The sequence below is a fragment of the Euleptes europaea genome, chromosome 6 (assembly GCF_029931775.1).
Source record: "Euleptes europaea isolate rEulEur1 chromosome 6, rEulEur1.hap1, whole genome shotgun sequence".
In the NCBI taxonomy this organism is placed as follows: domain Eukaryota; kingdom Metazoa; phylum Chordata; class Lepidosauria; order Squamata; family Sphaerodactylidae; genus Euleptes; species Euleptes europaea.
In genome coordinates this window covers 95,628,730-95,654,463 of record NC_079317.1, presented here as the reverse complement: position 1 = coordinate 95,654,463, position 25,734 = coordinate 95,628,730, and the positions used below count along the sequence as shown (strand labels likewise).

At 43.1% G+C, this 25,734-nt stretch overlaps 1 protein-coding gene across 1 annotated transcript in view; it reads left to right on the top strand.

Moving 5' to 3' along the window:
* The window catches only part of EPS8L2 (EPS8 like 2), a 129,635-nt gene that overhangs the window by 65,416 nt on the left and 38,485 nt on the right, over nucleotides 1-25,734 (top strand). Inside the window, exon 4 of the mRNA XM_056851578.1 lies at nucleotides 21,209-21,273. Within this exon, the coding sequence (XP_056707556.1) occupies nucleotides 21,209-21,273 (65 nt within the window). The remainder of the gene's footprint in view (nucleotides 1-21,208; nucleotides 21,274-25,734) is intronic.

The window sequence follows — 25,734 nt, the reverse complement described above, 5'->3', positions numbered from 1 at the left end:
ACCTTTACCTTTTTAAAAGAAGAAGAAGAGTTGGTTTTTATACCCCACTTTTCTCTACCGTAAGGAGTTTCAAAGCTGCTTACAATCATCTTCCATCACCTGCCAACAGGCACTTTGTGAGGTAGGCGAGGCTGAGGAAGTTCGGCGAGAACTGTGCCTGGCCCAAGGTCACCCAGCAGGCTTCATGTGGAGGAGTGAGGAATCGAACCTGGTTCTCCAAATCAGAGTCTGCCGCTCTTAACCACTGCATCTGGCTGGCTCTCTACTGTACCCAACTGAGAATGGTGGGAGTTATTTCTGAGCAAACTTAGTTGGGAATGGGACTGCAAGATTCCTGATATGTCAGGACAAATCTGTCCTTGTTAACCTACTGGCAGGGGGGGAAAGTCTATGAGACGACTGCAGCCGTGCAATTCCTAGTATGTAGGAATGGTAATAATCCACTAAATTGCAGTGTACTCTTGGTCAAAGATCAAATTACTGCCCACGTAGCCCCAGATGAATGCCAAAGACGCATTAGTAATCACTGAGACCTAATCGATTGCTTCAGAAATATGGAAACATTATTCAGACAGCAAATGCTTCTTGCGTTTGAATATGTTTAGTAAGTACTTCATTCCTAGTATGTTACTGAATGTTGTACATTTATGATTTGCATGGAAATGCCACAAATTTTACCTATTGCTTTTCATAGCCTTTTAGAAGTAAATGTAGTTTACATTTTGTTTACATTTTTTACAGAGCGCCGGTGTGCTGTGGTTGTTAAGACTGTCAGACTAGGATCTGGGAGATCCAGGTTTGAATCCCTGCTCTGCCATGGAAGGTTGCTGGGTGACCTTTGGCCAGTCACACACGCTCAGCCTAGTCTACCTCACAGGGTTGTTGAGAGGGGAATGATTTAAGCAGCATTGGGTCCTCATTGGGGGGAAAGATGGGGTATAAGTGAGGTAAATACATACGGTACATAATTTTTTACTCTCTACCTGTATCTATCAGTGTATTGGGGAGTGAGAGGGAAAGAGAGGGAGGCAGAGTGTCAGTTGTGCAGCTAGGAACTTGCAAGGACTTCTGGGAGTCACCTCAGTTTCCCCTGTAACCCCCTCTCCACTATTTCCCCTTTCCCTTCTCCTGGCAGCCCCCATATCCTCCTCTTTTCCTGCTTCCTTCTGTCCTTCCCACTCACCGACCAACCTTTTATCTGCCCCCATCTCCAGCTATATGTATTTATTTGCTTCGTTTATACCCTGCCATTCTCCAGAAAGAGGACCCAGAGCAGCTTATAGCATTCTTCTCCATTTTATCCTCACCACAACTCTGTAAGGTAAGTTAGGCTGAGAGTGTATGACTGGTCCAAAGTTACCCCAGTGAGCACCATGGCAGAGCGGGGATTCAAACCCGGGTCTTACACATTCTAGTCTGAAACTCTAACTGCTACGCAACACTGGCTTTTGTGAGGTAGCTGCTGTTGAACAATAGCAAGCAACTGGGTCATGTAAGCTGAGTGGTAGCGAGATGCCTGGTGGTTGGTGGTGGACCTGGTCTTGATGAGTGTTCCCTCAAAGGCCAAAACAGCTCTGGAAAGGGCCCTGTCCCACCCCACCTTTTACTGAAAGAAGGCTTGAAGGCTGTTTGCTGTTGTAGTTGCCTAGCAGTGGCCACAACAGCCACAGAGAGGGCATTTTTGTTTGTTCAAGCTGTGGACATTGCTTTCATTTTTAAGGGGGGATTGACTCCCCAATGCACTTCTTAAAAATTTCAGATTTTTGTTGTTGTCTTGGAGTTTTTTTCAACTTTGTAGAAAGATCTGTCTTGTCTGTTCATACACCCAGTCTCCTGATTTAGATAGCCACAGATAGGGTCATGTTGAGAATTAGATAGACATGCGGAGACCTGAAAGCTATTGGTTTGGGGGTGATAAACTGATGTTAGAGAGCCAGCCAGGTTTTGTCAGCAGCTAGGTGGCCAGCCAGGGGTAGGTCACGGCCAATTGCAAGAGCTGGGACCTATAAGCAGAGGGCACCAACAATTGTACCAGCACTTCTTACTGCCCCTGTAACATAAGAACATAAGAAAGGCCCTGCTGGATCAGACCAAGGCCCATCAAGTCCAGCAGTCTGTTCACACAGTGGCCAACCAGGTGCCTCTAGGAAGCCCACAAACAAGATGACTGCAGCAGCACCATCCTGCCTGTACAGAAGGTCCCCGTACCTGTACAGAAGGTCCTGCCTGTACAGAAGGTTCCCGTACCTGTACAGAAGGTCCCTGTGTTGTTCAAAGTAGAGTCCCTGTTGGGTAGCAAGAGTCCCCCATCCCAGCCTGTTGTCATGTGCTCTGCAATGTATTGGCTTTCCCAAATTCTTCAGGCTGATCCCATTCTATCTCTTGTCACTGACACCAGGGGTTCTTGGGTCAATAATACCAACCCCAGCCAGTCCCTCTCCAGTATGGTTTCGTAATTAAGCTTAGAGATCACCACCATCTTCAATATTTGCTCCTGGCTTCCCACTCTGATTTACATCTTACTAGTGGCATAGGCCTTTACATCACCGTGGACACACCAGACCCAGACTTGCCCTGTGGGTTGCTGCACCTGGGACTCCTGAACTAAGATCTGCCCACTATCCGTGTCCACCAAGGCCTCAACCATCTTCCCATCCACCCAGTCCCATACCGCCCAGCCCCTTGCTGCAACTTGTCAGCACTTTCCACCACCATCACCACTACATCCTCTGGCAGTGAATTCCACATTTTAATCGCTCATTGAGTAAATAAGTATTTCCTTTTGCTTGCCCTGAAGCTGTTTCCCAACAACTTCATTGGGCGCCTTCAAGTTCTAGTATTACTGAAGAGGGAGCAAAAGCTCTCTCTATCCTTTTTCTCCACTCCATGCTTAATTTTATAAACCTCTATTACACACACCCGTTGGTTGCTTCTTTTCTAAACTGAAAGGTCCCAGACTCTTCGGCCTTTCCTCATAGAAAAGCTGCTCCAACCCCTGGATCATCTCAGTTACCGTCTTCTGGGTACCTTTTTGAGATACAGTGACCAGAACTGCCCCCAGTATTCCAAATGCAGGCGTGCCGTTGCTCTATACAAGGGCAAATATTGGCTGTTTTACTTTTAATACATTTCCTAATAATGCCTGGTATGGGGTTTGCCATTTTCACTGCTGCTACACTCTAAGTTGGCATGTTCATTGAGCTATCCATTACAACCCCGATGTAATCTTGGTCTCAGCCAGTTCAGAACCCCTGCACATATTTTAAAGTTAGGATTTTTTTGTTCCAGTGTGCATTACCTTACACTCACACACATTAAACTCCATTTGCCACATTGTTGCCCAGTTACCCAATTTAAATAGATCTTCCTATAGCTCTTCACTATCTGCTTTGGTTTTCACCACCTTCCTGAAATACAGTCTCTAACACTTAAAAGGTATGGTTGCAATATATCCCTCTGTAATAAATGATATCCCTAATGGCTTAAATGCCACAACATCTAATTGTTTTGATGCACAACCTATACTCTGGTCAGGAGGCTACTGTTAGGACACAGTATGGAGAAACAGAATGGTTTCCAATTGGCAAAGGGGTCAGACAAGGATGTATTTTATCTCCCTATCGGTTCAATCTACATGCAGATCATAAGGAAAACTGGATTAGATTTAAATGAAGGTGGAGTGAACATTGGTGGAATGAACATTAACAATTTGAGATATGCATATGACACCACATGACTGGCAGAAAATAGTGAAGACTTGAGACAACTACTGCTGAAGGTTAAAGCAAAAAGGACCAAAGCAAGATTACAGCTGAACATCAAGGAGACTAAAGTAATGACTAGTGGGGAATTACACAATTTTAAGGGTGACAGTGAAGAAACTAAAATTGTTAAAATATTTTCTGTTCCTTGGCTCTTTTGTCAACCAAAGGGGAGACTGCAGTGAAGAAATCAGAAGACTGAGACTGGGAAGAGCAGCCATGAAGGAGCTAGAAAATATTCTTAAGTGTAAGGATGTCTCTCTGGCGATCAAGATCGATGTAATTCCTACCACAGTATTCCTCATTACTATGTACTGGTGTGAAAGTTGGACAGTGAGAAAAGCTGACAAAGGGACAGTTTATCCATTTTAAATGTTGTATTGGAAGAGAGTCTCAGTTACCTTGGACTGCCAAAAAGACAAATCAATGGGTTCTAGATCAATTCAAGCTTCACCTCTCCCTAGAACCTAAAATTACTAAACTGTGGCTATCATACTGTGGTCACATTATGAGAAGACAAACGTCACTGGAAAAGACAATAATGACAGGAAAAGAGGAAGACCTAATATGAGATGGATAGATTCAATAAAGGAAGCCATGGCCCTCGATTTGCAAGATTTGAGCAAGGCTGTTAACGATAGGACGTTTTGGAGGACATTAATTCATAGGGTTGCCATACGTCAGAAGAGACTTGACAGCACCTAACACACATACACATCTTCTTATTCTCCTCATAAATATTTGCAGAGCCCCCTTCCCCTATTTTTAACCGGGATCATGGTTTTGGATGAGTAAATAATGTCCCCACCTCTCTTCTAGAGGTAAAATGGCCCTTGGCAATGCTGTAGTCCCAGTATGTCCCTGCTGTGGCAAATGGCATTACCAAAGGGCCATTTACACCAGTAAAAAAGGAACAGGTGGAAAGATTTACTCCCCATTACCCAGTACTGTGATTCCTGTCCAAACCGCCACCTTTAGAAGTTTAAAGAGGTAGGAGATGGGTCACCAGTCTCTGAGTTTATACCTAGTTTTGTCTTTAATCTGATCCATCAGCTGTTTTCTAAATTGTGCTGTATAATGGCCCTACGTGGCATCTGGGTGCTACATTCATATGGATGTAGAAATATGTGATTGTTTTTTTTAAAGCACTTAGTTCTCCCAGAACATTCTCCTTATTTGTATGCTCGCTTATTCTGACAATCTCCTTAAGAAAGTTGGATTTGGTGTAGATCTAGGTTAATGGAATTGTGCCACTGGAATGTCTAAGGCATACTAATTCCAGATTCTCTCCCCCCTCTCTCTGCCCCAGTCTTGAATAACTCTATTGTTGGTCCCAACTTCTCAGCCACTACCATTTCAGTTTCTCCTTTCAAATTCCTTTCTCCACCTCAGATAGAACTTCATATTATTCTCTGCTCTCTTCTGGTATGGCATTCCTCTCACTAGTAACCTTTCCTTTTTAAAATTTCCATTCCTCCCACTCCATGTTAGTAAGAAAGCAATTAAAATCTACACACACACACACACACACAATCTAAATACAATTGAAGATAAACCCCATGGCTGCGGTGTTGATCTGAATGTGCCATAATCAGTAGAGGTTACCTTCTGCTTTATTAGCATTCTTGTGGTACCACTTAGCAATGAAGAACAATTGTGGTAAACAATGGGCAGGACAATTTTTAGTAAAGACAGATCGTCCCCTCTCCAAATCATCAGCCATCTCATCTGCCATATTGTCATGGAGTAATAACATGGGCATTATGTTGTCAGCATCTTCAGTGACGCTTCCCTGGAACTTGTGAACAGCTACTAGCAGATGGGAAACTACACCTCCAAGGTCTCAAAATACAAGCAGATACAGGGATGCCAACAACTACCACAGACTGTGTAGAAGCTCCCAGGCAAACTATTTCTTCTGGGCCCCCATTCACACCTCCCAAACTCAACCTAAATGTCATTTAAAGAGCAACCCTCAAGGTGACAAAGGCCTTTTATGCATGGGTTGGATCTCCCTGGTTGGACCTGGGTTCATTGCACATTAATGAAACCCGGTTTGGGGAAAACTGTATGCATTGGCTTGAATGATCAGGGACGAAACTGTGTGCTAATCGAGCCATGAATACAGAAAAGCAGTCTCCCAAGCTCAAATCAAGTCCCACCCCTTTAAATGCTGCTCTGTAACTGGCTTTCCGTGAGAGAAGATTCCCCCCCCCCAAACCCAACTGCCGCATAAAAAAGCATTTTAAGAACAAAAAAAATGGAGCAATCTGAAAGACGTGTGTGGGGGGGAGAACCTTAACCCTCATTTTAAAAAAGCCTTTCTTTTGTTCAGCAAGAGCTCCAAGGTAGCAGGAAGCACTTGAATCCCCGCCTCTTTGCATACTGCTTCGTGATTGGCTGTGAGAGAAGCCAATCTTCTGTGTTTCCCCCTAATGGAGTATGCACACTCTGTGACTCCGGAATGAGCCAGGATGAACGGTTTAATTCGGGCCAGAGGAGGAATGGGAAAAGCTGGGTTCATTTTGCATTGAAACAGCATTGAGCTTCCAAGGAATGAGATAGCGTGCATACTGAAAAATTTGATCCTGGCTGAAATGGGGAATAAAGGAGGTTAAAGCGACCATGCATAAATGACCAAAGAGTGTTGGCCCTGTAACTTCCACCCTCTCTTCTTGACAGCCCTATGTAGCTGTAGAGGACGCAGTGTCATTAACAGACATGGCTCTAGCAGCGTCCTCTTCCTGACCACTCTGCCTTGCTGTGATGCTTGCCAGTTGCAATCCTATTATAAAAGTTTACTGCCATTTGGGCCAGAAATTTTTTATTGGGGTGGCAAATGAGTACAGTGGTGGTCAGCCCGTCATTATTTATATTCTGTATTATTTATTTATACTTTATTCTTTATTTACCTATTGTTTAACTTGGCACTCAAGGTGGATTACATGGTCTAAAACAATGTAATCGAATAGACAGCCGCTGCCAGTCAGAGTAGACAATACTGACCTTGCTAAATCTATGGCCTGACCCAGTATAAGGCAGCTGCATGTGAAAATATCCAGCCTTGCAACACTTGACATCGCATCCAGAGAACAGCATGCACATATGTACACTATCACCTGCCTTGACATGTTAAAAATGCTCCAAGTTTTCACTGCATACAACTTTTGCAAAAGGAGAAGGAAATGTTGGCTCTGTTTGTGTTTGCTCTCCTTGCTTGGTTTATATCTTTAGCTAATAAGCAAAGGAATGCAAGCACCCCGCACTAATCCTGAAGTAAATATTAAGCACAGTGGGAAGGAATTTAGCTGTGTGGCTCCTCCTGAAACCTGCCAGCATTCTGTCAATAAAGCAGTGCGTAACTTTTGGAACAGTCATAACCTGGGTCATAGCCAAGCCTTGCTGAAATCACTGCATGTATCCCAGTCTTGTCAATGTGAGGAGACCTCAAACAGACGCTCTCTGTGATGCTACTGCTAGGTGGTTGTTCCCAACAGAAGCATGCTGTGCAAAGATGTTCAGGCTGGATGGAAGTACATAAGCAGCTTATGCATTCCAAAGGATTTCTGAGAGCAACTTCATGTTTTACACTTTTTCCCTCTTGTAGATAATCTTTTTTTGTAAAAGGAAAGCATGTACCTCGTCATATATGCAGTGCAGCATACATGTATCTATTTTGTCATATGAATGTGGCAGTGAAAGTGCACCGTGGCTGATAGGAGTGAGACGACTCCAATACAATTTTACTTTGGGACTGAACTCTGGTAGTTGCAACCCTCTTCCCGAAGTAGTGTGGACACACTGTTTATTCTTCTGTGCATTTTATCAATTCTGGTCTGTTTTGAGCATGCAAGCAAAGTTTTGTCATGTGGAAAGCAACTCAGGAGCTAGGGTTGAAATGAGCTTCTCTGGATCTCTCCTTAGTACTTTAATATTTACCAAATATTCAAAGCATATTTGATTTTGTGTTTGACATTTGATTATATTTGCTATAGTAATGGGCAAAGCCTCACCCGGATTTCTGCCAGTGAAGGTACTGTTAAAGGCACACAAGCCCTGCCAGCAAAAATGAGATGGATACTCCCAGTAGAGTCTCTGACTTTTCAGCAAGGCACCGTAACTGTATCTTTTAAGAGAAGCTTGATGTGCAGACATAGTACGTTATAATGGTTGTTATAATGTTATAATGTAGGAGCCCCGTGCGCAGAGTGTTAAACTGCAGTACTGCAGTCCAAGCTCTGCTCACGACCTGAGTTTGATCCCGACGGAAGTTGGTTTCAGACAGCCGGCTCAAGGTTGACTCAGTCTTCCATCCTTCTGAGGTCGGTAAAATGAGTACCCAGCTTGCTGGGGGTAGAGGGAAGATGACTGGGGAAGGCACTGGCAAACCACCCCATAAACAAAGTCTGCCTAGGAAACGTCGGGATGTGACGTCACCCCATGGGTAAGGAATGACCCTGGTGCTTGCACAGGGGACCTTTACTTTAACCTATAATGGTTGTCACCATGTTGTGAGAAGCTTAACCTTTCTGTTTATTAAGCATTAAAGCATGGGTGTTGAACTAAGTTGTTAGGAGGGCCGGATATGACATAAATGTCACATGGTCGGGCTGGGCCATGTGCAATTAATTAATTAATTAATTAGGAAGGAAGGAAGGAAGGAAGGAAGGAAGGAAGGAAGGAAGGAAGGAAGGAAGGAAGGAAAGAAAGAAAGAGAAAAGGAGGGAGGGAAGGAGGGAAGGAGGGAGGGAGGGAGCAAAGGAAAGAAAGAAAAGGAGGGAGGGAAAGAAAGAAAGAAAGAAAAGAAAAGAAAGAAAGAGAGAGAGAGAGAGGGAGGGAAAGAAAGAAAGAAAAAGAAAGGGAGGGAGGGAGGGAGGGAAAGAAAGGAGAGAGACAGAAAAAGAAGGAGAGAGGGAAAGAAAGAAAAGGAGAGTGACAGAAAAAGAGGAAGAAAAGAAACACACACACCCGGCTGTGCACACAGCCCCATGGCCCAGCGCAACTGGGCAGAAGCCTCACACACACACACCCGGCCACACCCGCGACCCCGCGCAACCGGGCAGAAGCCTCCCACACACACCCGGCCGTGCATGCAGCCCCGTGGCACGGCGCAACCGGGCAGAAGCCTTTTCCACTCCCTTCCCAGTCACGTACGGCCCCCGGGAAGCCTAGAAAAGGCCGGGGAAGGGGGAAAGGGGGACTAGGTGCCTCAGCTCTGTGGGCCAGATAAAAGCCCTCAGGGGGCCGGATCCGGCCCGTGGGCCACATGCTTGACAGCCCTGCATTAAAGCCTCAGAGCAGGCCAGCCACGTCCGTTCCTCCTCAGATTTTGTAGTGGTCCCTTCATCCATTTGCCATGGGGCAAAGTTACAGTGCCATCATAAGCAGATCTATTTCAAATCCTACTCGGGTCTATCCCATGGCACTTACTCCAAGGAAAGTGTTCTTAGGATTGCACTGTTAGTCTTACTTGCTATAGCAGGTGAGGAACAAGGCCTGTGGCTCAGTGGAAGAATGGTGAAATGGCTATCTTGGAGATTTAAAAGTGTTGGCAGTCTCTGGGTTACATTCTGACAATGCTCACCAGAAATCTTCTGCCCTGGAAAATTCTATTGGTCTTTAAGGTGCTACTGGACTTGAGTTTTGTTCGATTACTATAGATTAACATGGCTATCCACCTGAAACTATTTTCACTGGACATGATTCTTTTTGAGTTGCAAGATTATCCCTCAATATGGAGGTTACCGCACTTGTATTCCCAGCGATATATTAAGAGTCTGAAAATATCATAAAAAATACTGTTCGCACTTTCTATATATTCCCACCGATGTATTAAGAGTTTGAAAACGTTATAAAAAATACTGTTCACACTTCGTTTGGCCCCTTTAGCTGTGAAGACGTCTTCCAACCATTTATAAGCCGTGGTATCCAAAAACCCTTTTAAAGCGATGTTTTTAATAACATTTTCAAACTCTTAATACATCGCTGGGAATACAAAGTGTGGTAACCCCCTATAACAGGGACACACGTTGAATTGATTGCCTAAATAATGTAACAATATAAATAGGTCTGATGATGGAACCTAACAACATAAGAAGAGCTCTGCTGGATCAGACTAGAGGTCCATCTAGTCTAGCATTCTGTCTCACGCAGTGGCCAACCAGTTAATGGGGGGGGGGGACAATGGGGCACAGAGAGTGAGGCTTTCCCCTGATATTGCCTCCTGGAACTGGTATTCAGAGGTTTACTCTGAGGTTTACTCTGAGGTTTACTCTGAATGTAGAGATTCCCTTTAGTCATCATGGCTAGTATCTGTTGATGGACCTATCCTCTGGGAATCTATCTGATCCCCTTTTAAAGCCATTGATGCCTGTGGCCATCCCTTAACAACAGCTGCAAAATAAAATTTCTTCCCACTTAGAAGATGGCTCTTTATGTTGACATGACCGATCTGACTACCTGAATCCACACCACAGTAACATAGAGACTGGACTGCTAAAATGTACCTTACATTGGTCTCCCCTCAAAATCAACTCAGAGACTCCAGTTAGTGCAGAACATTGTAGCTCCGCTATTATCAGGAGCTAGACAGAGCATGCGTATTACACTTACGCTGTCGTCATTCCATTTTCTACCCATCAGTTACTAGGTATGGCAAGTATGGCAAGCTGTTTGGGCAAGCTGCACTCTGCTGCTGTAGGGATATGGAGGTTTGGTGTTAATTCAGACCTCTGCAGAATGGAAATGAATGTGAGCAGGTATATAACAAACACAGTAAGAGTGAGAGACAGGTTGGTTCTGAATGAAGAAGAAGAAGAGTTGGTTTTTATATGCCAACTTTCTCTACCACTTAAGGAAGAATCAAAGCGGTGTACAATCACCTTCCCTTCCCCTCCCCACAAAAGACACCCTGTGAGGTAGCTGGGGCTGAGAGAATGTGACTAGCCCAAGGTCATCCAGCTGGCTTCATGTGTGAGAGTGGGGAAACAAATCCAGTTCACCAGATTAGCCTCCGACACTCATGTATAGGAGTGGGAAATCAAACCCGGTTCTCCAGATTAGAGTCTACTGGTCCTAACCACCACTCTTAACCACTACACCACGTTGGCAAACATTGTGGACAACTCGTTCTATGGATGCACCCATAGAATTCGTTCCGTCAGAATTTGGCGACCTCGAAACCGAGGTGAGCTGATGAAGCCCCTGAAACGTGATACGACTGGTCTCACATCCTCCATCTGCATTTATTCTACCTCAACTTGATTTTGGATCGTCACCTGGGTCCTTTCTGCACCCACAGGAGCGCTTCCCCTTGGTTTTGAGGTCGCCACATTCTGATTGAACCTACAATATGTTTTCCTCGGGCGCTAGAGATGCAACTCACACACGGGGTGGCTGCTCACGGACCTTGAGTTGTGCTGTAATTAGAGTCTGTTACCAGACCATTTCAGACTGTATTAAGTCTTTTCTGTTTAAGAGTAGTACTCAGATTTTGGGTTTTGCTTCATGCTGTATTGTTTGTTTGTTGTTTATATGTTTGGAACTATAAAAATGGGGCATGAATGTTAATGCCCACATAAAATTTGAAATACAAAAAGAATTGTAAATTTATTCAAATTTGAGTTGCTATATTATTGTTGAGCCTAAGTGCTGTTCAGTACCTGGAGGTTGGCAACCCTAGTTACAACCCATAATAAACACATAGATAAAACACACATGTGTAGGAATTATATTAGATGGTGGCAATGATTGAGTCATAGCAAATTCTTGCCATATCCTGTATCTGACAGAATATAAATCAATGGTATGTTTTAGCTTTGAGAATTAATTATGATAAATGAGACAAGGAAGAAGGAAGCAGTTGTGCTACTTCTCAGAAATTGTATCCAGTACTTCCTCTTTGCAATTGTGCAACAATATCCCAATCATCAGTTATAATGCAATGAATGCACCTGCTGCCATATTCGTCTAGGAACAAGAAATACAATTAAATCCTAAACAGAGCTGGTGGTGGTGGTGGAAAGTGCCGTCAAGTCGCATCCGACTTATGGCAACCCCTGGGAGGTTTTGCAAGGCAAGAGGTGTTCAGAGGTGGTTTGCCATTGCCTGCCTCTGTGTAGTGACCCTGGATTTCCTTGGTGGTCTCCCATCCAAACACCAATCACTGACGAGGGTGCTTATCTTCTGAGATCGGGCTATCCTGGGCCATCCAGATCAGGGCAAACAGAGCTACACCTTCTTAAATTCATTGACCTTAAATTCATGGTCATTTTAACCTCCTTTATTCCCCGTTTCAGCCAGGAACAATTTTTTCAGTATGCATGATACCTCATTCCTTGGAAGCTCAACGCTTTTTCAGCGCAAAACGAACCCGGCTTTTCCCATTCCTCTTCTGGCCCGAATTAAACCGTTCATCCTGGCTCATTCCGGAGTCACAGAGCGTGCATACTGTATTAGGGGGAAACACAGAAGATTGGCTTCTCTCACAGCCAATCACGAAGCAGCATGCAAAGAGGCGGGGATTCAAGTGCTTCCTGCTACCTTGGAGCTCTTTCTGAACAAAAGAAAGGCTTTTTAAAAATGAGAGTTGGAGTTCTCCCCCCCACACTTCTTTCAGATTGCTCCATTTTTTTTTTTTTGTTCTTAAAATGCTTTTTTATGCGGCAGTTGGGTTTGGGGGGGGGAATCTTCTCTCACGGAAAGCCAGTTACAGAGCAGCATTTAAAGGGGTGGGACTTGATTTGAGCTTGGGAGACTGCTTTTCTGTATTCATGGTTTGATTAACACACAGTTTCTTTCCTGATCGTTCAAGCCAATGCATACAGTTTCCCCCAACCCTTTAAGGTGTGATGAACCCAGGTCCAAGCAGGGAGATCCAGCCCATGCATAAAAGACCTAAATCTGTTTGGCACAGTGGATTAAGTGCTTGGAAAATGTTATATCGCTACAGGGCAAGTGCTACAATGAAGGCTGTGCACAAAATATGTATCGGATCAGCTCACTTTAAAGCCTGTATCTTTTGTCTGATTCTTTTCCTGTGACATCTGATCTTCCTTTCTGGCATCAAGAGCAAATTTCATTATTGGAGCATTCTAAAATTGTACTCCCTGTGACTAAGCAGGCAGGGACATTACCTCACGTATCTGACCAAGTTCCAGTTCAAGACCAGAGCTTTCTGCCCAATGAAATATGTATCTGCCAATTTATGAAAAACAAGTTGAAAGAAAATTTTTTTGTTCTTTCTGTAGACCTGAATCCCCGCCATCTTCTTTATTTGATTCATAATTAAAGCTAAGAAAGCCAGGATGTTCCTCCATACTCAAATTACTTTGCTAAATGGTGCTAAAACCGTGTTGAAGTGACGCTAAATTGTAGGTTTAATTCTGTATTATGCTGTAACTCTAATCTAGAAACCTTCCACTTAGTATGCTACCTATTTTGCCACATCTCTGTGTTCTCTGTTAAAAGTATATGAGCTCATGTTTAGAAAGGCTTAATTATTTCAGTTACCTAAAGAAGTAAGCAATCTTGCAAAATGCTCTTCTTTGATCTGGCAAGCTCAACTCTTTTGAGTATTTAATTGCCAATAACACAATAAACATCAATGACCAAAGCGAAGGGCATGTTGGGAGAACAACCTTCTAGGGCTGGAGGGAGGGAGGAAGGGAGGTTGGCCTTGAAAATCAACAAACTCAGGGTGGGAAAGTTGGCAAGTCTTCCTAATATTATGTTATGGATTCCAAGGAACCAATTTTGATTTGCAGTCTCTCCTTATCATGACTACCACTGAAAGCAGGAGGATTCTACCTAGCTGTAGTGCTCTTCTACAAACAATGACATCTGTAAATCTCGCTCACACACAAAAAGATAGAAAAAGGAAAATAATTGTGGAGCAAAGAACGATAGACTGTGGTCAGGAGAAATGGCAGGTGGAAGACAATTTCCTGAATAATTTATTGTTTTTAAGTGGGAAAAACCTCTTGGAAACACATTTTAGGGATTCTTTGGCAGCTGTCCCATACTTGTTGAAAGAAATGAATTTTAAAAAAGGTTTTATGTGTACTACTGCACAGCTCCCAGCACAGTTTTTAAAACAATTTAACAATCATCTTCCCCTAGAACACAGAACAATAACTAAGAACGATGCAGAACCAACCCAGGCACTAGGATGAGCAACAGCATATCTATTGGTAGGGAATGCTTATATTAAAATTACACACCCTATGTGATCCTTGTAGAATGTAAACTAAACATGCAATCCACAAAGGGGGGGAACCGCATAGGAGCCGGCATGACCCCTACACTGGCATCCATGCCACTTGTGCCATGCAAACTAACATGTACACCGGCGTAGGGTAACTTACACCGACCCCAGGGAGTGATGCAGCAGCATGGCGCTCAGACAATGGTGCAGCCTCCCCCCCAGCGTTTACCCAACATATCTCTCTGTGCTGGCATACAAGGGGCGTTCCTGGGGACGGAGCTGCCTTTAGGCCACTTCCTATGCACTTTCAGGCCGGGAACGTCCCCTCTGCCAGTACTCCAGTTCACGCCACCAAAAATGGTAGCGTAAGCCCCATGGAATGCTATGGAGCAGTTCCATGGGGCTTGGAGGAGAAGGGCAGGTTTTTGGCCTCAGCACAGGGCTGGAAGCTGTTTAGGAGGTGTCATGGTGATGCCGTTCCTGGTCGCCACCTAACCACCACCACCCTCATGAAAGGGCTGCCTGTTTCCCAGGATTTCCCTTTTAAATGCTATAGCATCTTTTCTGTGGTGTAATGCATGCAGATTTCTGTATTTTCTGTATTGTAGCACACACATCTCTACCCTACTTTGCATTTGGTTATTTTTAAACCTTTTAAAATCCACCAGCATCACATCAGACTGTATACCTTATTTCCGTGTACTCCTTATAGTACATTGTAGAATAGGTAGCTTAAAATTTAAACCGGAACACTACAGTCTCTGCAGGCTAGTAAATGGCAATTGCGCCATAGCTGCATGAAGTAAAGGAATTGAGAAAGAGCAACATATTTAATGAAAGTTCCCATGAGAGGCCTGGTTGATTCTTTATGTAGCAAGCTCCTTTAACAACCATCCCCCACAATTCATGTGTATGCTAGAACTTCTCACCTTCTCAGGTATTTTCCGTATAATTCTCTTCGTCACAATCATATCATTATATTTCCAAACTCTTTCAGTGTTAATGACTATTCCTTGTCTTATTCTGCTCTGAACAACTCCTCTGGCCGAACTCTCTTGTTCTGTCTTTCCCGCTCTGAGGAGAGGGTTTCCTCTTGAAAGCTTGGACGAGCATCACCCAGGCTTTCAAGATGCCCACCTACCTCAGAGCAGAAGGAACCTTCTCGGTAGGTGTTCGAGGTTCCGTGTCCTCCAGAGGAGTGGTGGGCTTCAGTCCATGCTGCCCCCTGCCAAGTCTTCGTAGAAACTGCCATGGTCTGAGCAAGCCAGAGAAGTTGCTTTCCTTCTCTGATGTCTGAGTGATATCTAATTTCCTCCAGGACTCTCTTTTGATGCTTCCAACTGTGCACAAGATGTCTAGCTGTGCTAACAAGGAGCTGCCATCTGGACAGCGAAGCGTCCAGTGTACATGGCGCCTTCCCAGATCACTGATATTTCCTCCTCCTGTTGCTTCAGTTAGGCAGATCAAACACCGTTCTAGCATACTTGTAGCAATTACTTCTGATGCGAATCCTCGCTTCTGTTTCCCCCCACTTTCACTTCAATATGGGTGCCAGTGTATAAATAGTTTCTTAATCCACAAAGCAACAAGACCCACAGAGCTACTTAAGATCCATTACTGGGGTGCTCCCAAATTTTTAAACTCTCCTTTTTGGCCGACCTGTTTACAGCAGTTGATAAGACTGGCCACATCGCAGATGCTTGGACAAATGCCATCCTGGTCCCAATATACAAAAAGGGCAACCGCTTGCTCCCCAACAACTATAGGCCTATAAGTCTTTCCACAATAGCAAAACTGTACGCCAGACACTTGCTTAACAAACTTATAGCATGGATGGCATAGCAGAAAATTTTAGGACCCGAACAAGCTGGATTCTGTAAAGGGAAATCGCCACTGGACCATTGTACTATTCTATCACATCTGGTTAATAAATACAATAGTAGGAGGAGCCCCAAACTTTTGGCGGCCTTTTTGGATTTAAAAGGGGCATTTGACTCTATATCTAGAGATCTGTTCTGGGATAAACTCTCAAAAATGGGGATAGATAGGAGATTATTGTTCTTGATAAGAAGGCTCCATACCTCCACAAGCTGCCAAGTTAGGTATTCCCATTTAGGAGAGCTCACAGAAAAAATTCCAATTAACAAAGGGGTAAAGCAAGGCTGTTTATTGGCACCTCAACTTTTTAATTTGTTTATAAATGACATTGCACCCTTTCTGAGTACATCTGACTGTCCTAGCTCTAAAACAGCAAAGCTGTTGAACTCTGATTTGAAATGCCAGTGTAACCAGAATTTGGTTGTCATGAGCCAGGCTCTGGTTTCCAAAAGCATTTGGTTTGTTTCTAGAGTAGACAGAGGGATGCATAGGGGACACAGGATGGTAATCCTAGAATTTTCCCTAGGAATTTGGATTGTATTTTTTCATCCTAATTTAGAGCTTGGATCCAGATTGGAACTCCATATAAGAGCTGAGAAGTTGCCTTAGCATTAAAAACTTTGAGAGCTGCAGGGACATATTGATGGCCCTTAGTATAGTAAAACCGGGTGATTGCCAAAATGCTATCCGTAACTGTAGTTATTGCTAGTTTCCTGTGTGTCACCCAACTGGCTCTATAGTGAAAGTGAATACCAAGGTATTTAAACCATTTTACCTGCTCAATCTCATTTCCTCTTATCCTCCATTTAAGAGGGGTCCATGATTTAGCAAAGACCATGATTTTAGTTTTTTAAAAATTCACTGTTAATCTATTTTGATCACGGTACTCTAGGAATCGTGATAGCAGCCGTCTCAGGCCAACTCATGACCACCCAGGACCCCATAAAAATTGAATTGGTGGCAAGATTCTTACAGTTCGTGATTCAAGAACGTGAGCTCTTGTGCACCAAATAATGCTGGCCTAGTACTGTTAAATTTTACTGTAAAAACTATGGAGTTTCTTGTACTGTACAGATTTTATGTATTTGCTTTTATACACTTTATCTTATGCCAATAAAGGCTACTTGACTTGACTTGACTTGTAACTCTTAAAAAAAAACAGCCCCCTAAGCTGCATCACAAATTGCTTTGGAAATTTTCCCTTGATTTCAGAAGTGATTTGCCTGGCCACATAGTGATTGGTCACACAGGGTGGCCAGATGTCTTATTTTGTAGAGGACGGCCCTCCTTTTTTTGAGGCCTGTCCTCTGGGATGGTTCAGGTTCTGGCCCAGACAGAGCTGGCACTGCCAGGTGAAGTATTTCTGTTTTTATTGTGATTGTGTGTAGCTTTGCATCTCTTAATGTAAATTAGCATATGCAAGTTTTGTCCTCTTGCTCATGCCCTCTTTTTTGGTCATCCGTAGATTGTTACTCTACATTGGGAGATGTTGTTTAAGGAATGTAAGCCTTAAGCCCCCTTGGGCATGAAAAGCTACTTGTGCAGTTCTTTGGTTCTTGAGCTAAATAGGTGGTTTTAAACTGGGGTTTAATTGGTTAATCGGACCACTCTTGCTAAACTTTTTTTGTGGAACAAGCTTGCTGTTGTACGGAAGTAGGCCTTTGCCTTTACAACATTCACCCCCACCCCTCTGGAGGAATTGCTGATTAAAAGCATTCTTCTTTCCTGTTATTTCTTCTGTTGCTTTATGACCAACTCCTTCACTCCCTGAACCCAGCTGTCATGTTATGATGTAAATAGTTGTGCTACTTGTATCAGCCCCTGCCAGTCTGAGGCCATGTGCTTATATTTTCTTTTTACATTGATTTCTTTATTATTATTATTATTATTATTATTATTAAATTTTCAAAACAAACATGCAAATACACAAACATTCAAACCATTTATACTCCTTCGGGGAGTCTGTTTCATCATACATCTAAAAATCTCCTACATTAACATTATGATCTAAATAAAATCCTCCATTCTATCTGTTAAATTTTTTAATAATCTAGATTTGCTTCTAATGATCTATCCCTTTTGTTTAATATAGTCTAAGTAATTTTCCCATTTCCGTTGAAATTCGTCGGTCGTCTTTTCTTTCATTAGGCTGGTCAATCTGGCCATCACCATAAATTCATCCATTTTCTGTTGCCACCTTTCCACATCTGGCATATCTTCCTGTTTCCAAAGTGTTGCCAAAAACTATTCTAGCCACCGTTGTCATATATAGAAACAGTTCTCCCAGATTTCTATCCAAGTTATCAGGTTCAATTCTGGATTCAATGGAAAACTGATTTTTAAAACGTTCTGTATTTCTTGGTGTACTTGTGTCCAAAATTTCTTAACTTTCTTACATGTCCACCACATATGAAAATACGTTCCATCTATGTCCTTACATTTCCAACATTGATTTTTACATTGACTTCATGACGAATATTGTAATCACCTGTCACTCGGCTCAACCCGCCCAAGGCATTGGTGTGGAACTGTACAAGGAGGTATTGCGTGGAACATTTGCTTGTAAGGATGAATCTACAGCTGTGCACAGCCTAGTTTTCGGAGACTTGGAGATAGCATGAATAGCCTCAAAGTGGGGCATGTTCTCCCAGAATAATAGCTGATCTCCAGGCTACAGAGATCAGTTCTCCTTGCAGGAGACTGGAGCTTCAGAGGGCAAGCTATAGCATCACATTCGCTCAGAGCTCCCTACCCGGGCGCCACCCCTAAATCTCAAGGAATTTCTCAAGCCAGAGTTGGCAATCCTAGATATGAAAATGGTTGTTGCTTGCAGCAATAATTTCATAGTTCTCCAATATGGCAGCCCTAAAAGTAACTTTAGAAATATTGGTGGTGGTGCAAAGTGCTGTCAAGTCGCAACCGACTATGACAATCTCATAGGGTTTCAAGGCAGGGGACTAACAGAGGTGGTTTGCCGTTGCCTGCCTCTACGTTGTGACCCTGGACCCATCCAAATACTAACTCAGGTCCACCCTCCTTAGCTTCTGAGATCTATCAAGATTAGGCTAGCCTGCATCATCCAGGTCAGGGCATACATATATTAGTAGTGGAGGTTGTGTCTTTATTATTATTATCCCAGATGTCGGTCTATAGTAGCCATATTTATTTATAAAATACTTATGTATCATCATTCCCCACATATCATGAACCCAAAGCTGTTTACAACAATAAATACACACAAGTTTAAAGCATCAAACTATAAAAGCCAGCAGCCTAAGAAGAGGAATGCAATACAACAATATTAAATTAAAAGCTCTTTTGAACAGAGTCACTTTACACAGTTTATGGGAGGCAGAAAGGGACGGTGTAGCCCAGACATCCAGCAGCAGCCCCACAGCTATCCATGCAAAAGCCCTGAAATGGGCTGTCCCAGTCCTCATCCTTCTGTGAAAAGGAAAGCAAGAGTTGGAGCAGTCCTTCAGGTAGATGGGTCCCTGGCCCTTCATCAGGGACCAACTGTTAACTAATGGAGCCCCATCATTTTATAAGCTACAGGGAGAGGCAAGGGTTTAATTTGCAGATGGTGGATTTCACAACCCAAAGACCACTGTTTACATCCACCTGGAGGATCAATCTAAATGTAACCATCACAACACGACTAGATGGTGCTACCACCACTTCTGCTGCCTAATCTGCAGTCAATCTTACATTCAAGTTGGACTGAATCTGAAGGATTTTCAGTGCAATCCTAAACTTGACTTCAATGACTTAGAAAAGTATAACTCTGGTTAAGATTGCACTGTTTGTCTGCAAACAATCTTGCAAAAATATCAGTTTATCACCAAATCCCTGTACACAGTTGACTCCACTTTAGGAGCCATCAGATTGTGGCCTATCCTAAATGTGATTCAGCAGGTGTAATGCCTTGGATCCAGCACAGCATTTCCTGGAAGGATTTCTGCCTGCAGAGTATGACTCCTCCCTCCTGCTGCAGCCCAAAATTTCCCCTGAAATGCTTTTGATGGGGGAGGATCAGCATTTCTGGGGACTTTCTGGACTACCACAGGATGGGAGAGGTGAACAAGTGACATTCCGCTGGCAGAAATCCTTCCACCCCTAGAAACTCTATGCACTATCTAAACCAAAAAGACTCCCTGTGTTCACCACTATCATTACCACCTCATAGGCTTCCCAATGAGCTCTATGGCATGCTTAGGGTTGCCAACTGTCAGGTAGTAGCAGGAGATGTCCTGCTAATTCAACTGATCTCCAGCCGATAGGGATCAGATCACCTGGAAAAAAATGGCCACTTTAGCAATTGAACTCTATGGCACTGAAGCCCCTCCCTTCCCCAAACCTCGCCTTCCTCAGGCTCCACCACAGAAATCTCCCACCGGTGGCAAAGAGGGACCTGGCAACCCTAGGCATGCTCCAGGGGACTCAGCATGAGCTTTCTACCAACAGTGCTCTAGATGTTTAGAGCTTATGGTTACCTCTTATTTCAGGCCCTGCCAGAGATTTTAGAGTCACTGTCTAGATTCTCAAAATCCCCAAGAGCATTCTGGAATCTGTCTGGGTCCAGTCTCCTGGGGCAGACCAATTTAATCCAGTCCATGCCTCTGTGCAGTCTAATGTTTGCAACTGTTCCCTGCTGCATGGGCCAAAGGTGAGTATGTGCTACAAGTGACTAGGCAAGCGGTTATTGCCATGGTCATCTGATCAATAGGGTTGCCAGGCCCCTCTTCGCCACCGGTGGGAGATTTTGGGGGCAGAGCCTGAGGAGGGCGGGGTTTGGGGAGGGGAGGGACTTCAATGCCATAGAGTTCAATGGCCAAAGTGGCCATTTTTCTCCAGGTGATCTGATCTCTATCGGCTGGAGATCAGTTGAATTAGCAGGAGATCTCCTGCTACTACCTGGCAGTTGGAAACCCTACTGATCAAAATGCTTTGCAATCAGGTATTCACTGGCACACTTGCCAGCTTGTTAGGGGCAATTAAACCTGACCCTCTTGTAAGAAGGATGCCCAAAAGTACACAAATGCCCTCCCCACAGCTCTCATTTGTGCTGCAGTTTGGAGAATGTGAGGACCAGCAGGTTTTTCTTTTGAACAACAGGGAAGGCTGCTGCTGTTGGCAGCCATGCATGAGTTACTTTAGGCCTTATGACTAGAATGGACTAGCTGTTCCCAATCATGTTTTCCCAATATCTGCTACTTGAGGTCCTGCAGCTGATCTGATTGTGAAGGGTGGAATGTGCTCTACCATGTGCTTGCTGAGATAATACCAAGTTTTATCCTTACTGTGCCTGTTAACTGTCATAAAAGCTAAGCCTTGTTTTCTTTTTTTGGTTTTTATTTTTTGACAGAACAAAGGAAGAAGTACTCCAACTCCAACATCATTATGCATGAGACATCACAGTACCATGTACAGGTGAGTTAAAAACACTCATACACATGAGCAACAACAACTTCGATTAAAGATGCTGTTGCTGACATACAATTTACATAAGACAATTGTTCCATCTAGTGGTATCTTTATAATCGTGCTGCCCATTATAGCCCATAATACGTTAGTGATGGTGGTGACTGTTAGTGTTTCTTGGTCATTGTACTTCCTTGTCTTCCTCAGGTGCTCATAACAATGTCCACCATCTAGTATTTCCTATTTATTTTCTTTTCATTGTGTGATTGTAGAAATTGCCATGATTAATGTCTCCTAACATTTTGATATTTAGGACACAGCATATATTTTTTACTGTATCTGAGGTTCATTTTACCTTGCATTCAAAAAGATGAATATGCATTTCCTTAGTCGGATTCCAGAGCAATGGGAAGGTATTCTCTTTGGAAGAGCAAGGTAGACCGGCTAATGTTACTTTCCAGAATCCTGCCTTTCCCTTTGTTCAGTAGTTTCCAGGCAACTGTGATGCTTTAGAGCAGGGGCGGGGAACCTTTTTTCTGCCAAGGGCCATTTGGATATTTATAACATAATTCACTGGCCAAACAAAATTATCAACTAAAAAATTAGCCAACCAAGCCCCAAGCAGCTGCCCCAGATGACCTCCCCCATGCGGGCAAGCAGGTAGGCATCCAACCAGTGGCACACTCGCCCACCTGATGGCACAGGATGGTCTGTTGCACCAGCCAGGCGTAGCCGTCCAGCTGCACGCCGAAGTTGCTCCTGCTCTGCATGGTCAGGGCCGGATTCTACAGCTGGCTCCTGCTACCTCTGCCTGCAGGGATGAAATGAGGACACACTGCCTAAGAACCCCCACACACACACACACGCATCTTGGCCCTACCTCCTTTAACCCCTCCATTGTCGCCACTTCCACCTCGAGCCCTCTTGTAGTACAGAGAATCCATTTCTCCACGGCCCGGGTGGGAAAGGGTTAACACAGTTTCTTGGGCGGTCCTAGCAGCTCCATAGCTAACGACTCTTCTGCAAGGGGAGGAAGGTTCCTTTTCTCAGCAAAACAAACTCACATCCGCCTTCAATAGAGGCTATTCCTGTACGCGGGAGGGGGCGGATCGCCAGTCTTAGATCCTTCTGAGCTAGAGATCTGCCAGGACCCACGAAGGACCAGACCGAATGATTTTGTGGGCCTTAAACGGCCCCCGGGCCTGATGTTCCCCACCCCTGCTTTAGAGAGTCACTCCATATAATGGGATTGTGTCAGGGTATCCCTCTGCAGCCTTCCTCCATCGGCATCCTCCATTGACTTCATCTTAAATTAATCCATAGAGTTGTATCCTGCTGTTGGAGTGGGAAATTGAGGGATGAAGGTAGAACGCTGACATTTGGAAAAGAGAGAGCAAAAGGCCCTTCATACTGTCTGTATATTCAGAGTAATCGTGGTGCAAACCTGATAGCCTTGATCAGTGTGAGTGGTGCATGTGTAAATGGTTCCTTGTGTAAAGAAGAAAATCACATATTTTCACATACCTAATGTGAAGAACTGGACAGCTTAGTTTCTAGGAAAGCTTCTCTGATCCTGGCTTCTCTGTCTTTAGAAACCAAACACTTGGTGTTTCCTCTACAACTAAGCAATAAAATTATTGCAGTTGCATCTCCTAAAGAAGAGACTTTACTCCCTCCAGCATCTAGAGTACAGTGTGATCCCTATTAATTATGGTAGTTCACCTGTGAGCTGATAGCTCACTTTGAACTTTGATCAAATGGAAGTGAAAGCTGTGGGGCTGGCAGCTCACCTCGTTTCATAAGTGGATAATTCCTGCATATTGTTCTCACGCAAGGGCATGCATTACTAAACAGCATTCATTTTAGACTTTACACTTACTGCAAGGCAAGAATATAATTTTTGCTTTTAAGTTTTTTATTTTAGCGCTAGAAATAAAAACAATAAGTCTTTATGAAAAGAGGGGTACAATTAAATTTAGATATTGATATTAGGTATTGATATTTATAGAGAAATTATAGAATGTAAGGAAGGGGTTTGGTCGTTAAAGACTAGAGAAGAGCTTAAAATTAAAGATTGGTTTATGTACTATAAATCAAAAAATATATTTAATAAAGATAATGTGAGGAGATTATATCAAAATAAATCTAAATTTGAAATTATATTAACTAAGGGAAACAAAGGATTGATAGGAAGAATCTATAAGCTATTAATTGAAGTGAATTTGGAACAAGAAAGAATAAAACCAGATATGGTAAAATGGATGAAGGAGTTAGGATATAATATAGATTTGGAAATATGGGAAAACCTGTGGAAGAGGGAATACAAATTTACAATTACCAATGAAATAAGAGAAAACCTATATAAGATGTTTTATAGATGGTACATAACTCCGATACTGTTAAGTAAAATGAAGAAGGATGGTATGGGTTTATGCTGGAGGTGTGGAACCGAAAAGGGCATATTTATGCATGCATGGTGGTACTGTAAGAAAATCAGGAGATTTTGGAGAGTAATAATAAAGGAAACTAATAATTTGATCAGTACAAAACTAAAAAAAGATCCTGAATTTTGTTTATTGGGAATTCCTAAAAAGACTATGGATAAATATGATAGAGTTATATGCCAATATAGCTTTGCAGCAGCAAGAATTACAATGGCAAAAAATTGGAAACAAGTAAATAAACCTTCAATTAAGGACTGGAGAGAGAAACTGTGGATGTACATGCGGATGGCCAAATTTACAGATTCTTTACATGGTAAAGATATGGAAGAGTTCAAAAAAACTTGGCTAAAGGCCATTGCATTTTGGGATGAACTGGTGAAAATGAATTTTACAAGTATAGTTAATGAATGATAAAGTGTAATGTTGTTTATATAATAACAGTATAAGGTAATTTTAAATACTGTCAGAATACTTCTCCGGAAGTCCATTGGTGGTAGGATACACATTTAAGGCGGGTGGTGGGTATTTGGGCACTGTTTATTTTATAATATTATAATAGATGATGTAAAACTGTAGTTTAAGTGCTCCTTTTGTATTTTTGTATTTTTTTGTTTTCTTTTTAAGTGACTTATAATTTGTTGTGTTTTTCTTATAAAATCTAATAAAAATTTATATATAAAAAAGTCTCTATGGTGCTCCAGTGGCCTATTGAACAGACTTGAAGTATGGCATAAAGATGTGTGCTGCTCACAATTTTTAGACTTTCTTGTTTTGTTTTATTTTATTCAATTTCTATCCCGGCCTTTCCCAACAGAAGTTGGGCTCAGGGCAGCTAACAATCCTAAAGGTTATACAATCATTTTAGTTTAGTATCATAAAACATACTTAAAAACACAACAACAATTTAAAACCTAAGTTAGCCAGAGACTAATCTAAGTTTCCTAACAGATGGTGTCGTAGTAATAAATCCCCCTTATCATATGGGGTGGGCAGTTAGAGGAGTCCAGCTGGGGAGACCAACTGATGTGCAACCATCACTGTCTTCAACCATAGGCCTGGTGGAACATCTCAGTTTTACAAGCCCTGCGGAATTGAACCAAGTCCCGCAGAGCACGGGTCTTACTCAACAGCAAGTAGGGTTACCAGTTCTGAGTTGAGAAATACCTGGAGATTTCGGAGGTGGAGCCTGAGGAGGGAGGGGAGAGACTTCAATAGGGTATCATGCCATAGGGTTCACCTTCCAAAACAGCCACTTTCTCCAGGTGAACTGATCTCTGTCGGCTGGAGATCAGTTGTAATAGCAGGAGATCTCCAGCCACCCTACTCAAAGTACCTTTTTCCAAAAGCAAATAACCAGTTCTGGCTTTCCTCCACCTCATTGGAGCAGGAGAACGAAAAAACAACTGACTTCATAGTAAAAGGACTTGCAACTTCCAAAAATCTTTTTACATGGCCTGACAGTAGAGTTGCCAGGTCCCCCCTGGCAACCAGCGGGGGATGGGAGCGGGGGACTTACCAGCTGCGGAGGGAGGCCAGTGCCAATGTGCCGATGTCACTTCTGGAAGTGACGTCATCACGTCGGAGATGTTGGGGGAGATGCTCTGGTATTTGGGCAAAAACTCTATGGTAGAAGCTGTTTTTGCATGGATACCATGCAATTATAATGGATACCATGGTAATTATAATAGGAAAGAGGCAGCAAACATGCTCTGTTACATTTGCTTCATGCTTCCCTCTACTGGCTGATAAAACCACAGAAGGCTGTGAATTTTTATGGAGCCAAGGAAAAACAGCTGTTTTAGACCGATAGCAATGGCAAGCAGAAACAAGTTAGGGAAAAACGAACTTTGAGTCACCGGATGGAAAGTCACACAACCGTTCCCTGCAATGCTCTTTTTCTTCTTTTTAGATTTATGTCTTTTTGCTGTACCATGCACTACCCTGCTCTTTGTTCACAATGATATTCCCAATCCAAGCTGTACAAGAGCAGCCCATTCATGCAAGCCATGAGGCATAGAGATCATGA